At 49.7% G+C, this 27,537-nt stretch overlaps 1 protein-coding gene across 2 annotated transcripts in view; it reads left to right on the top strand.

Annotated features, from left to right (window-relative positions):
• STX1A (syntaxin 1A) overlaps positions 1–26,841 on the top strand; it is a 40,756-nt gene extending 13,915 nt beyond the window's left edge. Inside the window, exons 4-10 of one of the 2 annotated variants that reach the window (XR_014163128.1) lie at positions 6,941–7,015; positions 8,221–8,294; positions 12,196–12,304; positions 17,502–17,575; positions 18,882–19,019; positions 20,968–21,106; positions 22,252–22,428. Coding sequence is in view for 1 of the 2 variants with exons in the window: in XM_081889568.1 (XP_081745694.1) it covers positions 6,941–7,015; positions 8,221–8,294; positions 12,196–12,304; positions 17,502–17,575; positions 18,882–19,019; positions 22,418–22,528; positions 23,957–24,034 (659 nt within the window). In the remaining variant the exon portion in view is untranslated. Of the gene's footprint in view, positions 1–6,940; positions 7,016–8,220; positions 8,295–12,195; positions 12,305–17,501; positions 17,576–18,881; positions 19,020–20,967; positions 21,107–22,251; positions 22,529–23,956 lie in introns of those variants that run through there. The other variant, XM_081889568.1, reaches the window with a different exon arrangement.
• Positions 26,842–27,537: the final 696 nt, after the last annotated feature.

Below are 27,537 nucleotides of genomic sequence, written 5' to 3'. Positions count from 1 at the left end.
GATCATGGTGGTTGCCCTTTTCTGAACATTTTCCAACAACGGATTAGTGATTCCAAAGAGGCCTTCATCCCACATCTGTTCTGATTTGCTTCCAGGGCATTTATGCACCTTCTCATTAATCCCTTGTTTGTCCCACACTTTCTGGCATATTTCCCCTGTCACTTTCCTAACTGCAAAAAGTTCAGTGTGGTTGAAGTGGATTTGTGGTGCTAAGGCAACAAAACGCTTTGGTCCATTTCTGTTTCCTGGGATGAAATGGGGTTTCAGAGTTTTTAGGGGTTTTTGAATGTCTTATGTAGATTTTCAATTTCATTGTTCTGTATGGGACAATGACAATAAAGATATCGTATTCGTATGCACTTCTGCAAAATACTGCAGGCTCTGTGAACCAGAAGAGCTTTGCATTAGGAGAAAGGATGGCTGGTGTTTGCTTCTTTGAAGCCCCCTTAGTGGTTTCCCCCTGCCTGCAAACATTTTATTATTTTCACAAGCAGCACTAGACCATATTTAACAACCCCACTCCACCCCCGCAGAAGCACCAAAACTCTTAATTACATTTAACTTCCGAGCCATTTCCATTTTTAAACAAAGGTATCATTGCACAAGTTGCCACGTGTCCTCGGGTGCCTATAACCATTTTCTGTCGATATTGCAAATTACAGTGGCAGAGCAGCTGCTTGGCGTGCAGAATGCCCCAGCTTCAACACACACCCCCATTGCATCTCCAGGAAGGGCTGGGAATATCCCCTGCTTGAAACCCTGGAGAGCTGCTGCCAGTCTGTGCTGACAATACTAAGCTTAGATGCTCTAATAATCTGACCTGGTATGAGGCAGCTTTCTGTGCGTGGGATGGGGATCTCTCCGGCTTTCCTGCCTCCGGTGCAGGGTGGCTGCCCCCAGCAGCTCCTTCTAGGCATATCCCTCTTCCCGTTCCCTCCCCTCTTGCCTCCTGTATTCCCTGCGTGGGTGAGTGCCGGAGGTTTCTGTGTTGGCTGCCCCCTCTGTCGCTTCTGACTCACTGCCGCGCTTCTCTTCTCTCCCTGCTTTCTCCTCCTCCTCCGGAGATTGTTGCCATCACCCACACAACCAGTTCCTGCCTGCTTACTCCATCCATACCCCTATTAAAAGTGGTCCCTGAGTGGTCCGCTGTCCTTCATTCCAAGGAAACAGAGCCCTGGGGAAGCCCTGGAGTTTCTCACCGTTGGGGTGGCGTGGAATGCTATTACTCCTCAAGCTTTGCTAGCTGGCTTGCCTATAGCCCTTCCTCCCTCTTCTCCCAGGATAATATTCCCTCCACATAATTGCTTTCTCCATTCACCACAGGGAGGGTCATCTCCTTCCATGCGCAGTCAACATCGATCTTGAGAAATTGCAGCCGCCCTGCCCACCCGTTTGAAAGAGAGCTGGCTTCTCCGGGGGCCTCGGGATGTTATTAATGAGCTTTGGGTCCAGGCGAGTCAGGCGAGAGGATGGAAACAACCAATTTTCCAGCACCACCTCTGTGGCAAGACGGAAATTGCACCCCTTTGGAGTGCGTTGGAAAACCCGGAGATGGGAAGGGGCTGTTTAAGGAAGGGAAGGGAAATGCCTTTGCGGAGGGGGCACTGTTGGCAAGCTGAGTGTGGGCATTATTCTGGGGTGGTTGAAGGCACTGAGCCCTGCACAATGAAAAGGTGGCAATCCTCTTTGTCTCTGCCAGCATAGAAACACAGGCCTTTTTCCGGGCTGCCCCTTGGCAGCAGGGTTGCCCGACATTTTCCTTTCCTTTATTAGCTGTGATTCTAATTGGACTAGATGAACCCTGGGGTTCTACTATTCTGTGATTCCATTACAGTCTCTTCTCCTGTAATTTTAGTTAGCAGCCACCTGATAGGATGCAAAGAGCAAGTCACTGGATGCTGCTGTCCTCTGCATGGAGGCAGCGGGCAGGGGAATGATGGATCTCCAGGTATTGTTGTTTGAAGGCACCCCTCGGCCTTTGCTGTTGGCCTTGCTGGCCTGGGACTGATGGGAGATGGAGCTCAACAGCAACTGGGGGGCGGGAGGAAAGCAAAGGGCCCAAACCCCTGCGCTGAGGACTGAATTTCCTCGATCCAGCAGGGAAAGGTAGCAGAGCACCTGCCTCAGCCTGATCCGTATAAGCCAGTTTCCTATATTCCTGTTTAAATCAGCCATTAATTCAGAGCAATGAGGGCTAGAGTCTTGGGTTGTTTTTAGAGGAAAGGCCACAGTTCATTGGTGGAGCATCTTCCTGTCTATAGGCCCTGTCCTATTCTATTGCTTCCTGCTGACTGTGATTTTTTGAGCAATTGTAGGAATGTGATATTATATTAAGATTGCATCATTGTAAAATAAAAGACCCAGGGCCGCTGCACTAACGGAAGCCAGCATCTGGGATTCCCTCTCTCCAAGTGTGTGTCCCACACCGTCCCCAAATCTGTTGTGGGGGGACTCAGAATAGATTTAGGGGCTCTGCATGGGAGAAGGGAGGGAGTTCTGTCATGGAAGGAAAATCCTCAGACTCAAGGCTAGGCTCTTGAAGTCTTCTGAGAGCTCAACAGAGATTAAAGATAAGGCATTCTCCGCTTGCAATGAGGATTTGCCCTTTAATTATTTTCTTCTCCCTGCAGGGTGGGAGTTAATTACTGGCTTCTGTGCATTCCGCCCCCTCCCCTTTTTCTTGTATAGCAAAATAGCAGAGCTGCCTGTCAGAGTAGACAATACTGGCTGCATGGGCTGACTCAGTGTGGGTGAAAACTTAACGCTGCATGGCAATCCCCGATAGCATCTCTGGGCAGGGCTGGGAGGGAGCTGCCTGGACCCCTGGAGTGCTGCTGCCAACGAATGAATATTATTATTTATTTGTGCAGCCAAAGCCCTTATGAGAAGCAAAATAGAGATAACAGAATATAATACATTGTGCATTTAAAATAATTGTGCAAACCAGATCTTCTGTCAGATAAGAGGTTTTCCCCCCGAAGAATTTAACTTGGCTTCCCCACAAACTTTTCTCCTGAAAATTGCTGCTCTAAAGGCAAAACAGGCCACTTTTTCAGTAAGTGTCCCCCTAATAAAAGGTTACCGTATTTTTGTCCCATAGGATGCTCCGTCCCATAGGACGCACCTAGTTTTTTGGGGGGGAAATAAAGGAATTTTTTTCCCCTTTATGTCCCCCCCAAAACCAGGTCGGGGAACAGCAGGATGGCGGCGCTGCGCCTCCCTGCTGTCCCCCGAGCTTGTGGGGCTGGCCGATGTCCACCCGGCGCGAGGGGCGCTCTGCTTCAGGGCGCCTTGCGCGCTGGGCGGCAGGCTGCTATCCGCAGCGCGGGGAGCCTTACGGGCCTCCCCACACTGCGGATGTCTGCCCAGCGCGAGGAGCGCTCTGCTTCAGGGCGGCAGGCTGCTTTCCGCAACGCGGGGAGCCCTGCGGGAACTCCCGTGGGCTCCCCAGGCTTGCTGATAGCTTCCTGAAGCCTGGAGAGTGAGAGGGGTCGGTGTGCACCGACCCCTCTCGCTCTCCAAGCTTCAGCGAAAGCCTGTATTCGCCCCATAGGACACACACAGATTTCCCCTTCATTTTTGGAGGGGGGAAAAGTGCGTCCTATAGGGCGAAAAATACGGTAATCAGATGCTTACACTGACTTGTGGCAGTGGGCCATACTGAGCCAAGTTGAACCAATGGATACAGTACAAGGCAGCTGCTTGTGCTGCTAAGCCCTAAGTAGTGTCAGGCGCATAAATGTATTCTTATGCAAGGCTAAATGGGCATGAGTTATTTTCTCTCTTTACGAAGCTCTGGGAAACTGAGAGAATGGGGTTTCTTTATTTTTTACCAAGGATTCTCAGGATCCCTGTCAAGATGCAACTCCTAGATAGTTTAAGGGCACCCATGACAGTTAAACCAATTTAAAACTGCTGCAGTGTGAGGCAGAAATGAACAAATCTTACCAGCTTGATTGATTGATTGATTGAATGAATGAATGAATGAATGAATGAATGAATTTATATACCGCCCTATACCCAGGAGGTACAGGAAAGTTCATAGAATAAAATCAAGATATAAAACAACAAAATACATAATAAAAATAAAAAAACAACCCAATAGCCCTCCCCTCAAAAAACCCACATTTTAAAAGGACATAGGATGTCAATCAGATCAACCAAAGGCCTGGTTAAAAAGGAACGTATTTGCCTGGCAACTAAAGGTGTATAATGAAGGCACCATGCGAACCTCCCTGGGGAGAGCATTCCATAGGCAGGGAGCCACTGCAGAGAAGGCCCGTTCTCGTGCTGCCACCCTCTGGACCTCTTGAGGAGGAGCCACACAAAGAAGGCTTTTCTCAGTTTCCCCTCAGTTGGGATCCCACATCATAAGAATTGTAGAGTTGGAAGGGACCCCGAGGGTCATCTAATCCAACCCCCTGCAATGCGGGAATCCTGCCCACAGCCATCCCTGAGTGGGCTCGAACCCACTGTGCCACAGAAGGGTTCGGTTTGCATTAAAAAAGAGGAGGGTTCTCGTGAAAATTCAGCACTATTTTCATGCAAATTAGTACAGCATCCTGTTCTCGCAATGGCCGCCCAGATGCCCATCATGGGGAAACCCCCAAACAGGACCCAAGCTTCTGTCGTGTTCAGAAGCATCGCTGCTTCAAACTGTGCTGGCAGGACAATAGCCAGCATGACTAGTAGCCATCGATGGCCTTAATCCCCCATGAATTTGTCCAGCCCTCTTTTAAAGGTTGGCGGTCACGACTGCCTCCAGTGGCAGTGAGTTCCACAGTCTGCACTGCGTGAGGCAATCCTTTCTTTCCTCTGCCCTGAATCCTGCAACATTGGATGTCCCTGAGTTCTAGGGTTAGGAGAGAGGGAGGGAAACTTCTCTCCATCCACTTTGTCAGGCATAATTTTATTACCATCCATCATGTCGCTCCTTAAACACTGCAACCTTCCTTCATAGGAGAGTCATCCCCTCGATCATTTTGCTTGCCCTTCCCTGAACCTTTGCCAAACTCTCCCAAGTTGGTAAAATGCTCAAAGGCTGGCAAGGGGGTTCTTTGTTGGACGTGTTGCAGTGTGTAAGCATGCTAATTGGAAAGGAGATGGGCTGGAAGCTCAGGGCTGAGCGTAACCTCTGCGGCGTTTGCCCCAAGGCAGTGCTGATCCTGCTGAGGACGTCTGAGGCCCTGCACAGATGCTCTGAGCTCAGCGGAGAGTCTTGGTGCGAGGCTGCCAGTGCAGAGACCTCGCCGTGCCCCCGTCGCCTCCTCTGTGCCACCCAGACTTGGCTGCTCTGCCAGCGTTGCTTGGTTACGTTGGCGATGTTCAGAGTTCCAGGTGACGACAATTATCTGCTCTCCGGGCCGAGGGGGGGCGGGTTGCGGAGGGGGCAGGGAGGGAGCAGGCTTGCACCTGGCACCTCCAGCGCCTGGCAGCTTGGGGAAGCTGCAGGAAAAGGGCAAGCAGAGCAATCCGGGGGGGCTGGAGCGCGCCGCCCCTGCGAGGGAGGGCTGCAGCTTTTGGGCTTAGGCAGAAATTGATGGGCAAGATGGGAGGGGGAATAATAGAGGTTTATGCAGTGAGGTCTGGTGTGGAGAAGGAGTTGGAGGGAAGGTCTTCTCCCTCTCTCACATTCTTTCTTTAAGTACAGTGGTACCTCAGGTTAAGAACTTAATTTGTTCCAGAGGTCCGTTCTTAACCTGAAACTGTTCTTAACCTGAGGTACCACTTTAGCTAATGGGGCCTCCCGCTGCCACCACACAATTTCTGTTCTCCTCTTGAAGCAAAGTTCTTAACCCGAGGTACTATTTCTGGGTTAGCGGAGTCTGTAACTTGAAGCGTCTGTAACCTGAGGTACCACTGTATTTGTTATTTCTTTATTGCATTACACGGATCCCTTCCGTAACACCAGGTTCCACTGTACTGTTCCCCCATTGTTTCCTCTGAGTAGCTCAAGGTGGCGTAACTGGTTCATTCCCCTCCTCACTGAATCCCCATTACAGCCCTATGAGGTAGGCTAGGCCCAAGGCCCCCACCCACTGAGCTTCATGGCAAGTGGGGATTTGAACCCTGGATTCCCAGGTCCTAGTCCGACACTCTAACCACTATACTGCGCTGGCTCTCTACATTTAGATTTATTACGCGCTTTCCCCTAACATATGCATTTTGGGTACATCTTGTTTGGCTGGAGAACTTTGTGGAAGGAGGGTGGATTGCAAAGGGAGCCTCATTTTGCGGGTTTAGTGTAGATTTCGGGAAGTGCAAACAAGGCCTGTTCGTGTTAAAATGTGGACCACAAATTGAACATGCATCTGATCCCAAAGGGAACTTGGAAGAAAAGATCGCTAGGGTGGCAGGATTTGGCCAGCACGAGGCTGGGGGATAAATTTAAGCAGGGATGCCTTGCCCAGCTCTCGTTACAGATAGGTAGCCGTGTTGGTCTGCCAAAACAAAAAAAATTCCTTCCAGTAGCACCTTAAAGACCAACTAAGTTAGTTCTTGGCATGAGCTTTCGTGTGCATGCACACTTCTTCAGATACGAAAGCTCATACCAAGAACTAACTTAGTTGGTCTTTAAGGTGCTACTGGAAGGATTTTTTGTTTGTTTGTTTTGCCCAGCTCTCATCGCAGTTCAAGGGACTGATTCCAACAAGGCCAAAATCCAGCTGTGAAATCAGGTTGCAATTATGGCCATCCACAAGCATTCCTAAGAACTCAAAAGAAAGTCCTTCTTCACTCGGCACATAATTAAACTATGGAACTCTCTGCCACAGGAGACGGAGGAGGAGAGGGCTCTTCCGCTCGGGTCCTGCTTGTGGGTTTCCCATTCAGGGAATCTGTTTGGCAACTGTAAGTACAGGATGCTGGAGTAGGTGAGGCCATTGGCCTGATCCAGCAGGCTCAGATGATGATCTTACCTTCTGCCTCTTCTGCCTTCCAGAAACCAAGGAGGAGCTAGAGGAGCTCATGTCTGACATCAAGAAGACAGCCAACAAAGTGCGCTCCAAGCTAAAGAGTGAGTATCGCCTTGCACGGAGGCAGGATAAGGGTGCTACGCATAGGGGCTGGTTTGGCTTCTGACCCCTATCTCTCGACTTGAGGCACAGCAGAGGGAGGCAGGTGGCATGGCCAGCCTTAGGTGGACATGGCAGCAGATAGAACTGCAAGGCTCTGGTGGCAAGCTTAGTGCAGGGGGCCACGTTTTGAGGCTCAAGATTTATTTTCCTGGGAAACTCAGCTCTTTTTGGTGTGGGTGGGTGTGTTTCAAGTTTATAGATCTCATGCTCAGAGGTGTTGTGGGAAACGGCTGTTGGAGGGGTAAAAGGGGCATCTGTGCCCTACAGAGAAAGTTGTCCTTCTCCAAATCAGAATGGTAAAGGTAAAGGGACCCCTGATCATTAGGTCCAGTCATGGACGACTCTGGGGTTGCGGCGCTCATCTCACTTTACTGGCCAAGGGAGCCGGCGTACAGCTTCCGGCTCATGTGGCCACCATGACTAAGCCGCTTCTGGCGAATCAGAGCAGCGCACGGAAACGCCGTTTACCTTCCCGGCGGAGTGGTACCTATTTATCTACTTGCACTTTGACGTGCTTTCGAACTGCTAGGTTGGCAGGAGCAGGGACCGAGCAACAGGAGCTCACCCCATCACGGGGATTTGAACCGCCAACCTTCTGATCGGCAAGTCCTAGGCTCTGTGGTTTAACCCACAGCGCCACCCGCGTCCCTGTATAAATCAGAATGGAGGAAGCCCCTAAAAGGGGCAGTGGAAAATGATCTGCAAGTCAAGGATGTCCTGGGAACCTCTGCCTTTTTTTTCCCAAGATTTTGAGCCCTTATGGCTTCCAAGATCCTTTTGGCTGTGTCTGGAGATCTCAGAACCAGGGCAGCTCCTCTCCTCTCTCCTTTGGAGATAACCAAAGGAAATGCAGATTTGCATCCTTTATTTGGGCTGCAGGGTTCACCTTTCATAGCCCAGATTATTGCTTTTCCTTCTAAATTAAATGAGGTGCAAATGCAGGTGTTCTGACTTTCCTGGGGCAGTTTTCGGGATGCTCCTAGATGGTCTTTTGCCTTCTGGGGAGCTATTTTTAACCTAGTCTGAAACGGGCATCAGGCAGGCGAGGAAGGAGAGAGAGAGAGAGAGTCCCATCTGTTTCTCAACCCCCGCCCCCTTTCTCTTCCTTCTCTGAAAGTCTGATCTGCTTTTCTCTCCCCCTTAGGTATTGAGCAGAGCATCGAGCAGGAGGAGGGGCTCAACAGATCGTCAGCAGATTTGAGAATAAGAAAGACACAGGTAGGTGGCCCTGTTACCCACTCACTGCCTGGTCTGTGTGCTTCTTTAAAGCCCCCGTTAAAGCCTTATAATCCAGTGGGCACCACTACTTCTTGTGGCAGTGAGTTCCATATGTTAACATCCATTGGAGTGGACTTCCAAGCTGAGGTTCGGAGCACCTGGAAATCTTACATGTCACAATACGTAGTCCATAGTCATAGAATTATAGTGTCAGAAGGTGCCACCAAGGGTTAGCTAGTCCAGCCCCCTGCAATGCAGAAATCACAGCTACAGAATCCCTGGCAGATGGCCATCCAACCTCTGTTTAAAAATCTCCAAGGAAAGAGAGTCAACAGCACTCTGAGATAGTCCTTCCTTCCTACTCTGGCTGATTGGTTCCATTCGAGTGACCCGAAGTCTGGTGTCGTTGTGATTTGTGACAAATAATATTTTGAAATATAAAATGATGGAGCTGTATTCAATTTCTACCCAAAGATAGTCGCCATTAATTTCAGTGTGTCTGCTCTCGAGTAGAACTTGGTTGGCTTACACCCCTTGGATGCTTATATTTTGATCTTCGCAGTTAAAAATAATAATAATGATCAGTTTTGTTACATTCCTTCTGTTTTATGGTTTGTACGACTAGACACCTCCTGAAGATTTTGTCTGCAAGCCTGGCCTTTAATGCTTTAAAAATAAAATTCTCTCTTTCCACTTCCTCCACACCACGCATAATTTATTTTTAAGAAACAGTAAAACTTCTGTCACATCCTTTCATTGAAAAACACCAGATCTTGGCACTGGATGTTTTCCTACCACTGGCAGGGGCTGATGAACGTGGCCCCCCGAAGCCTCTCCATCTGGCCCTTGGGACACTCAGTGACCCATCTCCCCCCTCTCCTCACACGCTTGAGCCAGACTCAGATGTGCCCTCAAATCTGTGATGCTGCTACTTGCTTCTGTGGACAGAGGATGGGGTGTTTTTTTGCAGCTGGAACATACAATGGAAAAATTTGCATATTTTGCTCTGCCCACTTTTGCCTTGGCCCCACCCACTGCTGATTTGGGCCTTGTTGGAACTTTGAGCTGGGTCTTAACTTGGGTGTGGTCTGTTCAAATTTCTCCTCAGTGCTGTCCTGTTAACCCAGGAATCTTTCAACCAATATTTCTGAATTCTCTTTAGGGGTTTTTTTTTTGGGGGGGGGACACATTCCATTTGTGGTTCCCATTTCAACATGTTCCTGCCTCGTTCGCACTTCCGAAACAAAGCCAAAGGCAAAAATTCACCTCCCCTTTGAATTTCCTCTCCAGCCAAGCAAAGTGTATTCAAAGGGACTGCATTAGGGAAAGTGTGTACCAAATTAAAATGTGTAGAGTCAGTGTGGTGCAATGGTTAGAGTGTTGGATTCGGACCCAGGAGAGACCCGGGTTCAGATTCAGCCACAAAGCTCACTGGTTGCCCTTGTGGGGGGGCAGTCACTGCCTCTCAGCCTCACAGGGTGGTAATGGGAATTAAATGAGGAGTCTTTTTGAGTCCACAGCTCCCGTAACCAACTAGATTCTTTCTGTGGCACCCCTGTGGGGCTCAGGAGCCCAGTTAAGTCACCTCTTGCCTACAGAGGTGGCAGCCTCTCACCCTTTTTCAGCCCCCTTTCTGCTTTTCCTTGGGATCCCTCTGGGCAGCTACTGCTGTGGCCATTGGTCTCTAAGCTGCCCCCAAATAAAGGTACCTTTCAGGCAGCCCTGTTTAGGGAAGTTTATAATGACTGATGTTTTAATGTATTTTTAATCTTTTGTTGGAAGCCGCCCAGAGTGGGTGGGGTATAAACAATAAATTGTTGTTATTATTATTATTATTATTATTATTATTACGCAGGTAGTGCTGTAGGTTAAACCACAGAGCCTAGGACTTGCCGATCAGGTGGTTGGCGGTTCGAATCCCTGCGACGGGGTGAGCTCCCATTGTTCGGTCCCTGCTCCTGCCAACCTAGCCGTTCGAAAGCACGTCAAAGTGCAGGTAGATAAATAGGTACCGCTCCGGCGGGAAGGTAAACGGCGTTTCCGTGCTCTGCTCTGGTTCACCAGAAGCGGCTTTGTCATGCTGGCCACATGACCCGGAAGCTTTTTGCCGGCTCCCTCGGCCAATAAAGTGAGATGAGCGCTGCAACCCCAGAGTCGGTCACAACTGGACCTAATGGTCAGGGGTCCCTTTACCTTTATTACTACTACTACTACTATTATTATTATTTATTACCTCCAAGAGGCAACCTTTGCCTGCAGAGCTTAAAGCCTGGGCTGCTGCAATAAACAGCTGTGCAAACCTTTGGGAGGCAGAGAAAAAAGAGGGCAATAGAGGAAGGAGGGAAAGAAAGAGGGGCAGAGCCCAGTGTTGCCCACAGCACCCTTGACCATCATTCAAGGTACCCCAGGGTGCCACGGTACACTGGTTGAAAACCACTGGTGTATGCTGTCTTTGAGCCCCCTGGAGAAAGAAGAGGTGGGGCTATAAATTCAGTAAATAAATAAATTGATGCAACATACAAGAAGGTGTGATATTTTAGGGGAATCGCTTGCAAGAATGTGCCCGTTGGGGAAAAACGGCACATGAAAAATGCTGACAAATTCTGTTAAAAAGATGCAAAACAGGAGCTGAACTCGGGGTTGAGAAATGAGCAACTGAAATGGAGGGATTCATCCATCTCTGGTCCAGTTTCCAAGCGGAAGGCTGGATTAAGGCTGAGGGGGCGAAGCAGCTGGTTTGGGAGTTGGCTCCTGGTGAGATGCCCTCCCTTCCCAGGGGCTTGGGGAGGAAGAGCCTGACTTTTCCCCTCTCCCCAGCCTTTGTGGATGCTGAAGGGCACCAACAGCTCGTCTTCACAACAAACAAAGCCAGTTCCAAGTCATCAGCGGCTCCCCGAACCTCCCTGTCACACGATGATGAGCAGCCAAGTCTGATCTCCAAAGAAACGTCTCTCTCTCTCTCTCTCTCTCTCTCTCTCTCTCTCTCTCTCTCTGACTCCCCGAAACGCAGCAGATGGGCGATGCGCCGGGGAGAGCAAGTGTGAAAATGTTTTGCTGTGCAGCCGCCTGTTCCTTAATCAGAGGCAAGGAACTGCGGTGCAGGAGCCGGGGCGGAAAGCAGGAAGCAGCGGGTGGGTGGGATGCTCTTCCGTGCTTTAGTCTTTTATTTCTCTTCTGAATTACGCAAGGGTATCGGGAGCAGAACAAGGTGGGGCCGTCTAGAGGAGCGAGGCGCAAGCTGGTGCCCTCCAAGTGTTGTGGGCGGGGGGCTGTAGCTCCCATCAGCCCCCCAACTGGCGGGGCCAAGGGGTCAGTGATGGTGCCAGGGCTCTGACTCCTAAGGGCAATTGTCGAGGGTCCGTGCCCCCCACAAAGGGGCTTCCTGGACCTGCTCTTCCTCTACCCCATTGCAAATGCCATGAATTGCAGGATATGTTGTATGTGAAGTAGGTTTTCTTAAGAGCGGGGGCTTGATGGATAGTCAGTGTGGTCTAGTGGTCAAAGTGCGGGACTAGGACCTTGGGAGATCAGGGTTCGAATCCCCACTCAGCCAAGAAATTCGCTGGGGGACCTTGGGCAACCATGCGCTCTCCGTCTAACCTACCTCATGGGTTTGTCGCGAGGATAAAACGGGGTAGAGAACCATGTATGCCACCTTGAGCTCCTTAGAGGAAATAAATGCAATAAAATAAACAGAAGTAAATCAATTGTCACAGAATCCTCTTGGTGCCGGTGTTTGAAATTCACTAGGCACATTTTGCGCCTGGTGTGGCTCCAGTTGTGACTACGTGGAGATCTCTGGATGCCTGGTTGTCGGTGCTGCAGCGGACAGACTAACATGCTTACCGTTCTGGAAAATGATGGCAGCCATGTTTTCTCTCCCCCCCCCCCCCCCGCCCAGCATTCCACCTTGTCCCGGAAGTTTGTGGAAGTGATGTCAGAGTACAACGCCACCCAGTCCGACTACCGGGAGCGCTGCAAGGGCAGGATCCAAAGGCAGCTAGAAATAAGTGAGTTGCTTCCATGCTCCCCCTTCTCTTGAGAATTGCTCCCCGTTGTTTGCGCTCTCCTTACAGGGGATCCACTACTGCCAAATGTTTCATTCCCCTATTTTCTATGCTGTTCTGCTGACTATTCAGGCCTTGTCTTTAGTGATACACACACAGGCATTGTTATTCACTGTGTATGGAAAATGTTAAGTGGCCCAGGGTGAGAACTTCAATACATAACAGGAAACGTCCTATTTTTCAGGGCTACCGTGCCTTTTGTTGGAAGCTTCCTGGCCAGCATGGTGACAATATTGGTTAGTTCCTGGAAGAGAGGCTCAAATTACTGATTTCTTCTCATTGTTTCTCTCAATGCTTAGCAGAAAAAGTAGTATTTCACTATAAAAGAAAGATAATGAAACAACAACTTCATTTATTTACACACACACACACCACTTGATTGTTTAAAAAAACCTCAAAGTGGTTTACAAAAAGGTAAACCAATAAAATGGAGAAAAATTCACAATCATACTATTATGACGATGATGATGAAGATTATTATTATTCACTGTTTATGCCCTGCCTATCTGGCTGGGCGACTCTCAACAGAATATTAAAACACAATAAAACATCAAACATTAAAAACTTCCCTAAAGAGGGCTGCCTTTCGATGTCTTCTAAAAGTCAGATAGCTGTATATTTCCTTGACATCTGATGGGAAGGCGTTCCAGAGGGCGGGCGCCACCACCAAGAAGGCCCTTGGAGCTGAACCTCAGTGTCCGGGCTGAACGATGGGGGTGAAGATGCTGCTTCAGGTATACTGGGCCGAGGCCGTTTAAAACATACAAAATTTAAAATATTAAAACGGATTAAAACTACCTCTAAATAAGTAGATGCCAGGAATTTTAGAGCCCCCAGCCACGGAACCATAGCTGACCAATTAAGGGGAAGTGTATCTCAATTTCCGTAAGGCTCTTGACAAAGCCCCCCATGATATTCTTGTGTAAAAACTGATAAAATGTGGGCTGGCTGGTGTTAACTGTTAGGTAGATTCGTATTGCAGAGGGTGGTGCTAGATGACACTTGTCCCTTCCAGCTCTATGTTCTCCTGGTCATCAGGCCGTGCTTGCTGTGATGGATGGGAGTTGTGATCCTCCGATTTCCACAGGCATCTGGTTGGCCACTGTTGGAATTCCATTCCTCCCGTGCTGCAGATGTGTGGGATTGTTACATGTCACATGTCTGTGTTTACATTCCAGCACTGATCGTTGGAGTCTTGTGAGTGGAAAGTGAGATACGCTGTTTCTGTTCTGTACAGTCATACCTCGGGTTACAGATGCTTGAGGCTGCGTTGTTTTCAGGTTATGGACGCGCCGAAAGCTGGAAGTACCGGAACGGGTTACTTCTAGGTTTTGGCGGTCGTGCATGTGCAGAAGTGCTAAATTGCACTATGCGCAGAAGCGCTGAATTGCAGCCCGCGCTTGCGCAGACGCACCGCTGTGGGTTGCGAACACTGCGGGTTGCAAACTTGCATCCCGCATGGATCACGTTCACAACCCGAGCGTCCACTGTATACTATAGCTATTGCTTTTGCAATAACAAGAAAGACAGAGAGAGAGGCCATGTTTTCCGTGCTATGTTACGTTTGATTTTGTGCGCATTAAATTAGGCTCAGTCTGTTTGGACTCTGCTAGTCGTCCTTGGATATGGGTCACATCAGTGTGATGGGACACCAGAGTGATGAATCCCGGGCAATGCTGCGTTGTGGGGGAGGCACCGGCTTCACCGTTATCACCCAACATTTGGGAACAGGATGCTGGACTAGATGGGCATTGGTAGTTCAACTCTGTTTGGAGGCACCACGCTCCTGCTGTAAGGAGAAAGCGTTGCAGGAGGATTTTGGCTGACTAGGACTGAATGGGATTAAACATTTTAGGGAGATCTTGGCTATAAGAAAAGGGTGGTTTTAGGTAACACTGTGCTGTGTCTGGCACACCTTTTCAAATTCTGCTTCTAATTAATTGGAACAAACAAACACCACCTCAGCAACACTCAAAAGCTCAGCCATTTGAACCACCCTCACCCCAGACACACCTTCCTGTGTGGAAACTTTCTTAGCAAAAACGAGATCTGCACAGGAGTGTCCGGCCTAATGAGCACAGCAACTCATTTCTAGTAGATCTTGCCCCCATGAAGCAGTTGCTGAAACTGAAGGTCCTCACCTCCCCAAGTCCCCTCCTCTCCAGGCAATCTGAGACTGCGCCTGCATGAAGCCAACTACTCCTCTTCCCTCTTCATGCCTCTTCTGGTTCAGGGAGACAAGAGGGAAGGGGAGCTGGTCACAGCAGGAGGGGAAGACACCTGTGACTCTTCATTGCCTAGTTATCTCCCGCTTGGACTACTGCAATGCGCTCTGTGTGGGGCTACCTTTGAAGGTGACCCGAAAACTACAACTAATCCAGAATGCGGCAGCTAGACTGATGAGTGGGGGCAGTCGCCGAGACCACATAACACCGGTCTTGAAAGACCTACATTGGCTCCCAGTACGTTTCCGAGCACAATTGAAAGTGTTGGTGTTGACCTTTAAAGCCCTAAATGGCCTCAGCCCAGTATACCTGAAGGAGCGTCTCCACCCCCATTGTTCTGCCTGGACACTGAGATCCAGCACCGAGGGCCTTCTGGCAGTTCCCTCATTGCGAGAAGCAAAGCTACAGGGAACCAGGCAGAAGGTAGTGGCGCCTGCCCTGTGGAATGCCCTTCCAGCAGATGTCAAAGAGATAAACAACTACCTGACATTCAGAAGACATCTGAAGGCAGCCCTGTTCAGGGAAGTTTTTAATGTGTGACATTTTAGTGGTCTTTGTTGGAAGCTGCCCAGAGTGGCTGGGGAAACCCAGCCAGATGGGCGGGGTACAAATAATAAATTATTGTTATTATTGCCTGACTCCTTTCTGCCACAGACTCTCCCTGCTCACTAAACCCTGTTACCTCTTCAGCTTCCGACACCTTCACTTCCCAGTCTTCTTCCTCTGACCATTCATTGTTGTCTCACCACGAGTCCCTGGGCTCTGAGCCTTCCCACCATCCCTCTGCGTCCAACAGGTCTGCGACTCTTTCCTTCCTGCGGGTCATGCCTTACCTGCTTGGCTTCTCAGGGCATGCCGCAGCCAGCCCCTCCGCCCGGCCTTTGGGCTATGTGGCCAGCAAGGCATCCCTGGTGGCAGATAAGTTGTGCAGTGTCTTGAGGCGATCTGCTCGCATGTGGCTTTTTTCAGGCTGCCAGTGCGAAGGGGGTGGGCATGTGAGGAGCTGGCGGGAACAGGTAAGGGGGTGGAGGTGAGATTGGGAGAGATGAGAATAGAAGGACTGAGTGGGAGAAGTTGGGAATCAGAGGAGAGCCGGTTGCCAGGAGGGAGGGAAGGCGGGCAGCCGGCTAGAGGGGATGGAGCCAATCGGCAGCCTTAGCTGGAGATGAGCTGATGGGGGGGGGGATCTAGGGCAGAGCACAGGGAGGGGGCAGTCTGCAATCTTCACTTTTACTTGCTGAGGCTAAAAGGAAGATTGTGAAGATGAGCAAAAGCGCCTTTTGAAGGCAGATCCTGTAGGAACTGAGCAGAAACATTGACTAAACCTCAAGGATCGCCTCTCCCTATATAATCCAACCCGGACTCTCTGGTCATAATCACAAGAGGCCCAAAGGGTGGCAACATGAGAATGCGCCTTTTCTGCAGTGGCTCCCTATTTGTGGAATGCTGTCCCCACGGAGGTTCAGCTAGCACCTTCATTATATAGTGGTGCCCCGCAAGACGAATGCCTCACAAGACGGAAAACTCGCTAGACGAAAGAGTTTTCCGTTTTGTAGGTGCTTCGCAAAACGAATTTCCTATGGGCTTGCTTCGCAAGATGAAAATGTCTTGCGAGTTCCTGCGGTTTTTTTTCCCCTTCCCCCTCCCTTGTTCTAAGCTGCTAAGCCGCTTATCCGCTAAGCCGCTAAAAGCCGCTAATAGCACTAATCCGCTAATCCGTCAATGGGCTTGCTTCGCAAGACGAAAAAAACGCTAGACGAAGAGACTCTCAGAACGGATTTTTTTCGTCTTGCGAGGCACCACTGTACATCGTTAGGTGCCATGCGAAAACGTTCCTCTTTGAACAGGCCTTTGGCTGATCAACATACTTTTAAATGTGGGACCAGGCTTGGGCAGTATTTTGTTTAGTTTTTTGTTCTAACTATTTACAGTGGTACCTCGGGTTACATACGCTTCAGGTTACAGACTCCGTTAACCCATAAATAGTACTTCGGGTTAAGAACTTTGCTTTAGGATGAGAACAGAAACTGCGTGGCAGCGGCGGGAGGCCCATGAGCTAAAGTGGTGCTTCAGGTTAAGAACAGTTTCAGGTTAAGAACGGACCTCCGGAACAAATTAAGTACGTAACCAGAGGTACCACTGTATTTGTGCTTTTATCTTGTATTTTGATATCATGAACCCCCCTGAGATCTTCTGATGAAGGGCAGTATATAGACTTAATAAATAAATAAAATATTAACGAAGAGAAGCATGGCCTGTCCTCAAACCCAGTGGTGTCATGGTAAATTCAGGAGAGCAGGGTCCCTTCATGAGAGCCACAGCCATTCCCCTTCTAAGGTTATAGAGCCTTCTAAGGTAACAAAAATAAAAATAAGTAATGGGACGGCATTGCAACAAGCAGTGTGGATCGCCATATGCTGCTTTTCAGCTAGCTACTATTTTCTGTGCATGTCCCTGGGCGAGTAGAGTCCTCCAGTACCTTCTTTTGAAGTGATTTTAAGTTGTGTTAAGTTCCATAACTTGTACCCCATTTTCTTGAAACTGAAATACCCTTTGTGTTGTCAGAGTTCCTAAATGCTTAGCTTTGGAGCATATGGAGCAAGTCCTCCTTGGTGCTCTTCCATGCACCTTCTCCTGAGGGACCCTGGGAGCCCCTCCTTTGAGGCTGCCTCCCCTTCTTTCACTGCGTTCCAGCACAAAGGCTGAGAAGACTTATTCTCAGTGCCTAGAAAGCTTCCCTTTTGTGCTGATTGGGCAGCTCCAGGATGCCAGAGTCTGGGACCCTGCAGAATAAACAGTAAGGAGTCTTTTTGCACACACACATAAACACACACACACCATGACCCCAGACCACTGCTCAAACTGCAGCATGTTGGAAAGAAAGGGATGCATTGACTTCTCTGTGTCCTTTGCAGCTGGCAGAACCACCACCAGTGAGGAATTGGAGGACATGTTGGAGAGTGGGAACCCTGCCATTTTCTCTTCTGGGGTATGTGTGTCCCTGCCCCCCCCCCCCCAGGCTTTGTGATCTTGCTAGTCTTAAGTCTCAGATTTGAGGTACCAATGAAGACGTTCTTTGTTCAGATGGGCGTTGCTTTAGAAGTGCCGCCTCTTTGACCTGGCAGAGGGCAGATCTACACTCATGGTTTTTAATACTAAAGAAAAAGTTAAGGAATGGTCCTGAGAACCATACAGCCGTATGATCTTTAACGTTAATAATGCGCTATTAAAATGTGATGCCAGAGGACACTGCAGAGCAACTAGCTATCACAAACCAGGTGGTAGACTTTGTGGAAAGGAAGCGAAAGGAAACCAAATGGGTTTTTTCCTCTCTTGATGTTTTAGAACGATATTATCATTCTAATAACATTTAAAAGGTGAATGTAGATCCAGCTAGTCTGCGGGCAACTGTTTTGCCACAGTGGGGAGACCACCAAGGGCATTTGCTGAGACCTCGGCCCAAATTGCCATCCCGTGCAACAGAGGCTGCTCTCTACCACTGGAGTTGCAGCCTTGCAAACGTTTCTCAGATAGAAGCTGCCAGCCCAGCCGCTGAGGCAAAGCCTTGTTAGTTTTTTTCTCTCCTGCTTTTCACATGGCACTCAAGGTCGTCTAGGCAGGCCCAGGTCTCCTGCCCAGGCATGGACTTCTTCGTGTCAATAAAATTACTGCACTTTCAAACCATGCTGACAGGCTGCGTTAACCATCTGTGGCATGGAAAAAAGAGAACAATAAAGCCTGCTTAATCACCTAGAGTCATTTCTCAACTTGCCCCCACACCAAGTGAGTGTCAGTCCCTGAACCCTGTAAATTTTATTCAGCACCCGCCCACCCCGGACTTATTCCTGGGACTTCTGCAGATGTGACACAAGTGCACTTCCAAACATCACTTCCAAACCCTAAGTGCCTAGAACCATAGAAACACAGAATGGTAGAGTTGGAAGGGAACCTGAGGATCATTTAGGCCAACCCGCCCCCCCCCCTTGCAATGCAGAAACATGCAGCTGTCCCATACAGGAATCAAACCTGCAACCTTGGCGCCATCAGCACCACGCCCTAACCAACTGAGCTATCCGTTCTTGCCTAGGAACGCCATTTCATTTCCTTTTTCACGGAAGCCGCGATTCTCAAGGAAGCGACTTCTGCGGTCTGGCAGGATTGTGAGACTCTCTCCATCTGAGTCACGCAAGACGGGGCGAGGCAGGGTGGTGGTGGTGAGAAAAATATTGGAGATCTGGAGCCTGGGGGTCCCCGATTCCAATGGCTGCTCACGCCCTGCCTTGGTTCGTCCCCAGATCATCATGGACTCCAACATCACGAAGCAGGCGCTGAACGAGATCGAGACTCGGCACAGCGAGATCATCAAGCTCGAGAACAGCATCCGGGAGTTGCACGATATGTTCATGGACATGGCCATGCTAGTGGAGAGCCAGGTAAGGGCTGATCTGGGGGGTGGGAAGGAAGAAAGGGGTGGGAAACTGCAAAGTGGACCCCTGGGACTGGCAGGTCGAGGAACCAATGGCTGGCCCCGAGGGCTGTGTCACCTTCAGGAGCCACCTGCCAGTCATGGGCGGGGCCAGAGGCCAAAGTGGGCGGAGCAGTTTCCAGTTGCTGCGGAAACCCCAGGAGGGAAGAGCGATGCTCTTGTGCTCGGATCCTGCTTGCTGGTTCCCCACAGGCCACACTGAGAACAGGATGCAGGACTGGATGGGCCATTGGCCTGATCCAGCAGCCTCTTCCGATGTGAATCGATTCACCCTGGCCTTGGGCACCTGGTATCTGCCTGTTTCAGGACTTCCTACCCTATCCTTGTGATGTGTTTTAACTCTGAATTTTACATTGTTTCCACCCATCCGGGGACCTGCTGGTGAAGGGAAAGAAAATACCTCTGCTCCTGAAACCTGGGAGAGCTGCTGTCTGTCAGTGTAGATCAGGGTTTTTTAAAAACAATTTTTGATTGGCTTTTCAACAAATACAAGAACCATGAAACACTTATCCAGCAGTACAGTGGTCTCTTGGTTCTCAAACTTAATCCGTTCCGGAAGTCCATTCCAAAACCAAGTCATGCTTTCTCATAGAAAGTGATGCAAAATGGGATTACTCTGTTCCAGACTTTTAAAAACAACCCTCAAACAGCAATTTAGCATGAATTTTACTATCTTAACATTGATCCATAAAATGAAAGCAGTAAGCAATGTAATCCAGTAACACAATCAATCAATCAATCAATCAGTAGCTGAACTGGTTCCACACAGTCACAAAAGCAAAATGAAAAGAGCCACAAAAACGCAAAATAAATAGCCAAAACAGACAGACCTCAGTGTAACACTCAAAACAGAAGTGCGGCACTCAAATTGGAAGCATGACACACAAAACGGAGCATGTTTGGCTTCCGAAAAAACCGGAACACTTACTTCCGGGTTTGCAGTGTTTGGTGCCAAGTTGCTTGAGTACCAAGGCGTTTGAGAACCAAGGTACCACTGTACATCTAATGGTATTTGTTTTATCCATTGTCTCTAGGAAATTTTTAGGCTGCAGGCAGCTGCCCCCCACGCTGCTCCCCCACCTATCTCCCTTAGAAATCTTTGGCAAAACACATGGCATAGGGTCGCAAATCTCATCTGCTCCCACCTCCCGGCTGCGAAATGCAGCCAGTGAATTGGAGCAGATCCAGTTGGGTTGGGGTTCATGGGACCCCCAATTGTTTCCAGGTGGGCCAATTACTTTGGGTATGTTGAAATGGGTTTGTGTGATCTTTTACATATGTTTGTGGGAGAGGGAGTTATTTTGTGGTTGTTTTCGTTTTAACTATTAACCTGTGTTTATACCTTGTGTTTTTATCCTGTGAACCACCCTGAGATCTTGTGATGAAGGGGGGCGGATATATACATCAAACGAATAAAAATAAAATAAAATCTGAGTTAGTGGGTAGGATATTCATTTGGGGGGTTAATTTAGAATGATCTTTTGTAGATACCACACAGGATCATAAAGCTGGAAGGAGCCCAAAGAGTCGTATACCTGTAGTCTGACCCCCTGCAATAAATGAATTCTGATGGTGGGGCGGGAATTGAATAAATTGGAGGGGGATTTATTGGCTGAATAGATTTTTGTGGGGATCTGGCTACGGTGCAAATCACTTTAGGGCTTTGTTAGATGGGTCGGAAGGGGAGTTGCTTCCCTTCCCTTCTGTGATATTAAAAAATAAATTAGCATATGTAAATCAAGGTCCGTGGGCCCCATCAGTAGCAGGCGCCTTGCAATGCAGTACCTTGAAGAGGTTTCCTCTTTGAGGTGAGAATCAGGGTTTTCTGCAACTTTAGTCCTACTCAAGAGCAGACCCACTGAATGGCATGACTAATGTCGGCCTGTTGATTTCAGTGGGTCTTCTCTGAGCAGAGGTGAGCTGATGACAACCCTCCATTCCTGGAGCTCAGCGCCTGCCCCTCCTGACCCCTCTTTCTATCCCCCCCCCCATGCTGCTGTGCACACCTGGAGAAGGGCACCCAGGCATTGGCAGGTAATGTCCCCTCCCCCCAGCTCCCTGCGCTGAGGCTGCTGCATGCCTGTGCTGTTCCTGCATGCCTGGTGTTGTGTGTCCCCTATGATGCCAGTGAGAAGCGAGGACTAGAACAGGTGGACAATCGGAACGAAACCGGATCTTGGAAGACTCAGGATAAAAGGAAGGACTTCTTCACACAGCGCTGAGTTAAACTGTGGAACTCCCTCCCGCAGGAGACAGTAACGGCCACCAACCTAGATGGCTTTAAAAGAGGATTAGAGAAATTCATGGAGGAGGAGGGGGCCATGGCTGACTATGAGCCGTGGAGGCAGTGATGCCTCTGAAAACCACAGGAGGGGAGAGGGCTCTTGTGCTGGGCATGTGGCTAGCCACTGTGTGAGCAGGATGCTGGACTCGATGGGCCCCTTTGACCTGATCCACCGGAGCTCTTCTTCAGTCATTTCCTGCTCTGAGTAGGGCAAGGTGTGGGATACAGCCCTCTGAAACCAGAGCCCTGCTTGAGGTCTCTCAATTTATCTGCATGCAGTGGAAGGCTCACTATGCTTCCTGTCCCTGCTGCGGACCAATTTGCTCTGCCCCCCCCCATGGGGAAACAGGATCAGGGGGCTAGCAGAAGGGGGGTTCGGCCTCCTTCCTCAGCTGTGTCTTGGAGCAGCTTGGTACGGGCAGCCTGTGGGAGGGCACCCGTTTCTGGTTTTGCCAGCCAAGGTGGGTCAAGAGGAGTAAGACCTGGAAATGGGTTGTGCTGCATCTGTGTTCCTTCCTGCATGCATTTGTGGTCCTTATCCTTGCTGCCTTCCTGGTGTGCTGCTGGAACATGTGTGGTCTTTGTATCACTGACTTTGTGGAGCCTTTCCCTCCTGTCTCTTTGAATGTTTTCTCTGCAAAACCAGACTCCCTGTTGCCTGTGATTTATTATTTCTTTTTATTTATTGCATTTGCATCCTACTTTTTTCCCCCTCCATGGAGCTCAAAGTAGCAGGACATGGTTCTGCCCATTTAATCCCTGCGAGGTAGACTAGGCTAAGAGGCAATAACTGGCCCGAGGTCTCCCAGTCCTAGGTCCTAGTCCAACACTCTAACCACTATACTGGTTCTCAATTTAATCCATTTCCTCCTCCTTCTCTCCTTCCTACTGGCAGGTCTGGGACTGAACGCCTTGAAATGGGTAGTGGGAGAATCTGCCCTCTTGCAAACCCCCAGTGAAGATGTTTGTGAGCAGGCAGGAGGGAAAGGGGAGCAGGCGGAGGCTCCTGCCAGTGGCTTTGTTAAAACAAGAGCAACGTATGTGCGTCCTCCGCTGCGTAGGGTGAGATGATTGACCGCATTGAATACAACGTGGAGCACTCGGTGGACTACGTGGAGAGGGCCGTCTCGGACACCAAGAAAGCAGTCAAGTACCAGAGCAAAGCCAGGCGGGTAAGTTAGTGCCTTGCAGATAAAGAAGCATTGCAGGCAGCAAAGGCCACCAATAGGCTTGGGCGATATCAGCTTTTCCACATCGCGGTGTATCACCAGCCAAATATCGTGGTCTGGCTCCATAGATGGTATTTAACTCCGAGTAGGTAGGCTAAGGGGGACACAGGTGGCGCTGTGGGTTAAAGCCTCAGCGCCTAGGACTTGCTGATCGAAAGGTCAGCGGTTCAAATCCCTGCTGCGGGATGCGCTCCCGCTGCTCGGTCCCAGCGCCTGCCAACCTAGCAGTTCGAAAGCACCTCCGGGTGCAAGTAGATAAATAGGGACCGCTTACCAGCGGGAAGGTAAACGGCGTTTCCGTGTGCAGCTCTGGCTCGCCAGAGCAGCGATGTCACGCTGGCCACGTGACCCGGAAGTGTCTCCGGACAGCGCTGGCCCCTGGCCTCTTAAGTGAGATGGGCGCACAACCCCAGAGTCTGTCAAGACTGGCCCGTACGGGCAGGGGTACCTTTACCTTTACTTTAGGTAGGCTAAGATTTATAAAACAGAATCAGATATGTGTTGGAAGTGTGAAAAAGCAGAGGGAATGTTTTTTCCACACGTGGTGGACATATAAAAAGTTTAAAGTGTATTGGGAAATGATTTATAATGAATTGGAAAAAAATGTTGAAAACTACTTTCCCCCCAAAAAAAACAGAATCCTTTTTGTTGGGGATAACCCAGACTTGAAATTCCTAGGTGTCAGGAAAGGTTATTTATGTATGCAACAACTGCGGCCCATGTTTTGTTAGCCCCAAAGTGGAAAGTGAGCGAGGTCCCAACTAAAGAGGACTGGCAACTTAAATTGACAGATGATGCAGAACTTGTAGATTTAACATATAGAATAAGAGAGCAAGAAGAACATTCATCTTATGGAATATTTATTGAATATATGGAAAATAACTATACAGCTGAAAATGCTGGCAGCACTAAAATAAATTCAAGAGAGTAAATAATCTTTGACAGATGTAAAAGTGGAAAACTGATTTGAACGGTTGTAGTAAAATATGCAGGGATGTATGATACAAAAAATGAGCCATGGAAGGAGAATGAGGGAGGTCTCTGGATATTTTAAAGTTTGTTTATTTTGAAATGTAAAATCGAAAACTTAATAAAAATTATTTTAGATGGGGTGGGGGGAAAGAGAATTAGCCAAATTGGCTATCCACAGCTACTTGCCAGAATGCCACAGTCGGAGGCAGCAGTGCTTCTGAATGTGAGCTGCTGGAAATCACGGGAGGGGGAGAGTTGTTGCTGCATTCAGATCCTGTTTGTGGGTTTCCCTTGAGGGCGGCATCTGGTTGGCCATTAGAGAACAGGAGGCTGGACTAGATGGGCAAGTGGCCTGCCCCAGCCTAGAGGTTGTCTGATGTTCTCCTCCTCTCTTTGCAGAAGAAGATCATGATCATCATTTGCTGCGTGGTGCTGGGCATTGTGATCGCCTCAACGGTTGGCGGGATTTTCGGCTAGAAGCCCAGGACTCTTATTTTTTGGGGGGGGCGCAGAGTTGGAGAGTGCCTGGGCCCAGCCAGACAGCCGCAACCCCCAGACCCTGCAGCAGCAGAAGCAGCAGCAGCAGCAGCCACCACCCCGGGGTGAACTGGCCCACCAGCACTGCTCCCGTCTCTTATGCATGATTGTTCGTGTTAATGCTGCGTGTCCAGTGCAGTGGGGTGGGGGGTGGGAGGAAGGCCACAGGCACATGCAATTTCCCCACCTGATCTCCTCAAAGGGACACCCCCTCCCTTCGCTTCCACTGGCCAAGGACTCACCTCCTCTGTGTTTTCTTTCCATCCCAGTGAGGTCCCTCTCTTTCTTCTCTTTCCTCTCTGCCTTCATAGGTGAGTTTGCCAACAAAGGTGTGCAAAATTGGACCCTGCTCTCTCCCAGGGGAAGGGCCAATATTTTCCTCTTTCTCTTTCCATCCGCTGCTCTCTCCAGCCACAGAATGGGCAAGCTAGTCCCTTATGACTCTACTCTGAGCCACTTCTTTTTCCTGCCAGGTTCTTGCCCTACGCCATCAAGGCCTGTCTATTTATTTAAAACAGGGTGCCACCTTTTCACTTAAGTCGGCCGCGGGGTGGTGCGCAACTCTAGATTTAAATCAAATGCAATGTTTTTTTATTTTTGTAAAGGACACTTTTAGAAGCAGGCAGCAGCCACCTGTCAATAGAAGCAGGCTGTCAATGCTACGTCCCCATTATTTTTAGATGTTCTCTCAAGATTTTCAGGCCTATGCTGAATAGCGTCCTGAGTTTTTTTGGGGGGGTGGAGGGGGTTGCAGTTTGCAGTCCATGAAGCTTCCTGTCCAAATGTGCTGTGGCTCTCTCTCTCAAACCCTACACAGCAGCAAAGCTCGTGTTTTGAATTTCCAGGTGTGAAACGGCGCCTCCTTCCAGAATTTCCAAAATGTTCCCAGTGGCACCGATTCAACACTTTGCATGTGGGCAGCTTTACCCTCTCAGGGAAACCCTCCATGGACTTAAGATCTGTAACTGAGTTTCTCGAGCTGCTAGTCTCTGGCTTCCCCAAATGTTGCTGGCCCCTCCCAACTCCCATCATCCCTGACCATTCCTGCACTGCAGGTAGTTGGAATGGATCACCCACTGGGGTCTCTTTCGACTCTGCACTTCTGTGCCGACTGCTAGGTTCCCTGTCCTGTGCAAGACTGTGCCTAGCATCTCTCTGCACGAGTCTGTGTGCACCTTGCCAGACCAGTTACTCCCTTTGCCAAAAGCACACCCACCCGGTTGTGCCTGCTAGCAGTAGGTGATGGTGGCAAGCTGCTCACAGGGGTGACTGAGCAAACAGCTCACCCTGTTGGAAATGCAGAACATGTGATGAATCCATCTGTCCCTGGGCCAGGGGGTCAGGGGAGAAGCTGTGGGGTGCACAGGGGTGGGAAACCAGATGTTCCTGCCTTCCCAACTCAGAACCGCAGAACTATAAGGCACCCAAAGGCTCATCTAGGTCGACTCCCTGCAATGCAGGACTCCCATCAGCCCCGACCAATATGGCTGGAATGGGAGTTGCAGCCCAACATCAAGAGAGCCATGGTTGGCTCCTGTCCCTGCGACGAGGAGAGGGGTTTCTGCCCACCCTCCCTCCCTCCCTCTCCCAGAGCCCATTAAGGGTGGTGCCAGTTACATATGCAATGCAGCAAGTGCCAACCCCCACCCCGGTCTTTTAACTCCGCTCTTCCAGCTGCTTCCCAGCACCAGCAGGTCTCTTGGAGAAAAGCAACACTGCCATTGTCTGGATCCAGAGCTCGCCCTCTCCTCCCTTAGCCATCGGAGTGCAATGAGACCTTTTTAACAAGGTGTTTGCTCTGCCTCCTGAGAGAACGTGCTCTGCTCACAAGCTGCGTCCTTTGGAACGAGCAGGATGAGGCCTGCTCCGCTCCTGAGAGGACCTCAGCTGCACCTACTGCAGAACTACTCCAGGCTCTGACCTGCCTTTTTTTGAGTCCCACATGGCAGTTGTATCAACAAATGTGTGGTCCTTCTGTAGTCTGAGGTCGTCGTCTCCCTCTCTCTCGCTGCAGGACCACAGACCTTCCTTCCCCCTGCATCAGCTGGGGCAGGGGCCAAAGACCCTCTTTCTGCAGAGCACGTGCAATTTACATTTGTAGACTGCTCTCTGCCATTCGCTTACTTCTTCCCCACATTTTCTGGCCCTAAATCTTCTGCAAGCAGCCTGGCGTGGCGGCACTTGGCCATCGGTGGCCTCTGCTGCTTTGCTCCTCCTCCAGACCTTCCCTGCTTTCCTTGCATGTCAAAACCTGAGCCATCCGTGATGTGTCTGTGCTCTGGAAGCTGTTCTGCCCTCCAGGCAGCAAACCTGCCAGTTGTTGGGGTGTGTATGTATATGTGTATTTTGTTTTTTAATTCAGAGAGCCCTGAAGTGCCACCACCAGTATTCCGCCTCCTCACAGGGAAAGGACATTTATTGATCCATCTATGCGGAGGCCTCCCCTGGAGTCTCGTAGCATCGCTGTGTTGCTGTGTGAAGCCAAGTGTCCTTCTGTCTCTCTCTCTCTCTCTCTCTCTCTCTCTCTCTCTCTCTCTCTCTCTCTCTGCCCTTACAAGCTGCCTCGCTCTCTTGCCTTCGTGGATGTGGAACTGTCCGTCCGTCTGTTGCCTTCTTCTGACGTTCTGGCCTGCTTAGTTTACCCTTTATGCCACAACCCCCTCTATAAAACTTCAGGTGGAAAAGCAGCTTCCTTTTCTGGATGGGATTTTATGTAGAATAAAAAAAAAAGTGTTTATATCTGTGAAGCGTTTTCTGGCTCCTCTGTGTGTGTTTGGAAAGGGGGGGGAGTGTTGCCTTCCTGTTGACCATGCAGCCACCTCGTTTTAAAACTCTGTCCCTCTCTAACATACAGGAAGGCTAGCAACATGCTTTGATGCTTAGGTTTTAGGAGTTAGGGAAGGTGAAGAGATAAAGAAGTTATTCCCGAAAATCCAGCTCTGGCCCTTGAGCCCTTTCTGTGGGTGTTTTTCACACTTATTTGTTTCCTATGAAGACTAGGACCTTTAGCATAGAGAGCTCAGCTTTTCTGGCAGCTGAGAGGCCTACATGCACACTATGCACCCAGGCAGTGTGGTTTTCTCCATGCGACTTTAAATGTTTTATGTGCCCAAAGGAGCAGAGCTGCTTCCAAAAAGTTGATAGGGGAGAAGGAGCGGTTTGGATAACTTATTCCGAATAGGATTCCTCGCACCCATAGGTCTGTGTTTCAAGGGCAGGGAACCTGTGGTCCTCTAGACCCTGCTGTGCCTATATTTCCCAGCATCCCTCTGTCCATCAGCCATACCACTCAGGACTGATGGGAGTGTTCCAGCAACGCTTTGTGGGCCACAGGATCCCTGCACCCCTTACACTGCAGCTAGGCAGAGTGGCTTCTGCGAATCGAGGGCAGGGGGTGAAGTTGAGCACAGAGATCCCTGCATACAGCCAGCCCCACTTGATCT

This window comes from Podarcis melisellensis, assembly GCF_964234715.1.
Source record: "Podarcis melisellensis genome assembly, chromosome: 15".
Taxonomy (NCBI): Eukaryota; Metazoa; Chordata; class Lepidosauria; order Squamata; family Lacertidae; genus Podarcis; species Podarcis melisellensis.
Note: the sequence above shows the minus strand (reverse complement) of the source record. Positions and strands in the feature narration are given on the sequence as shown.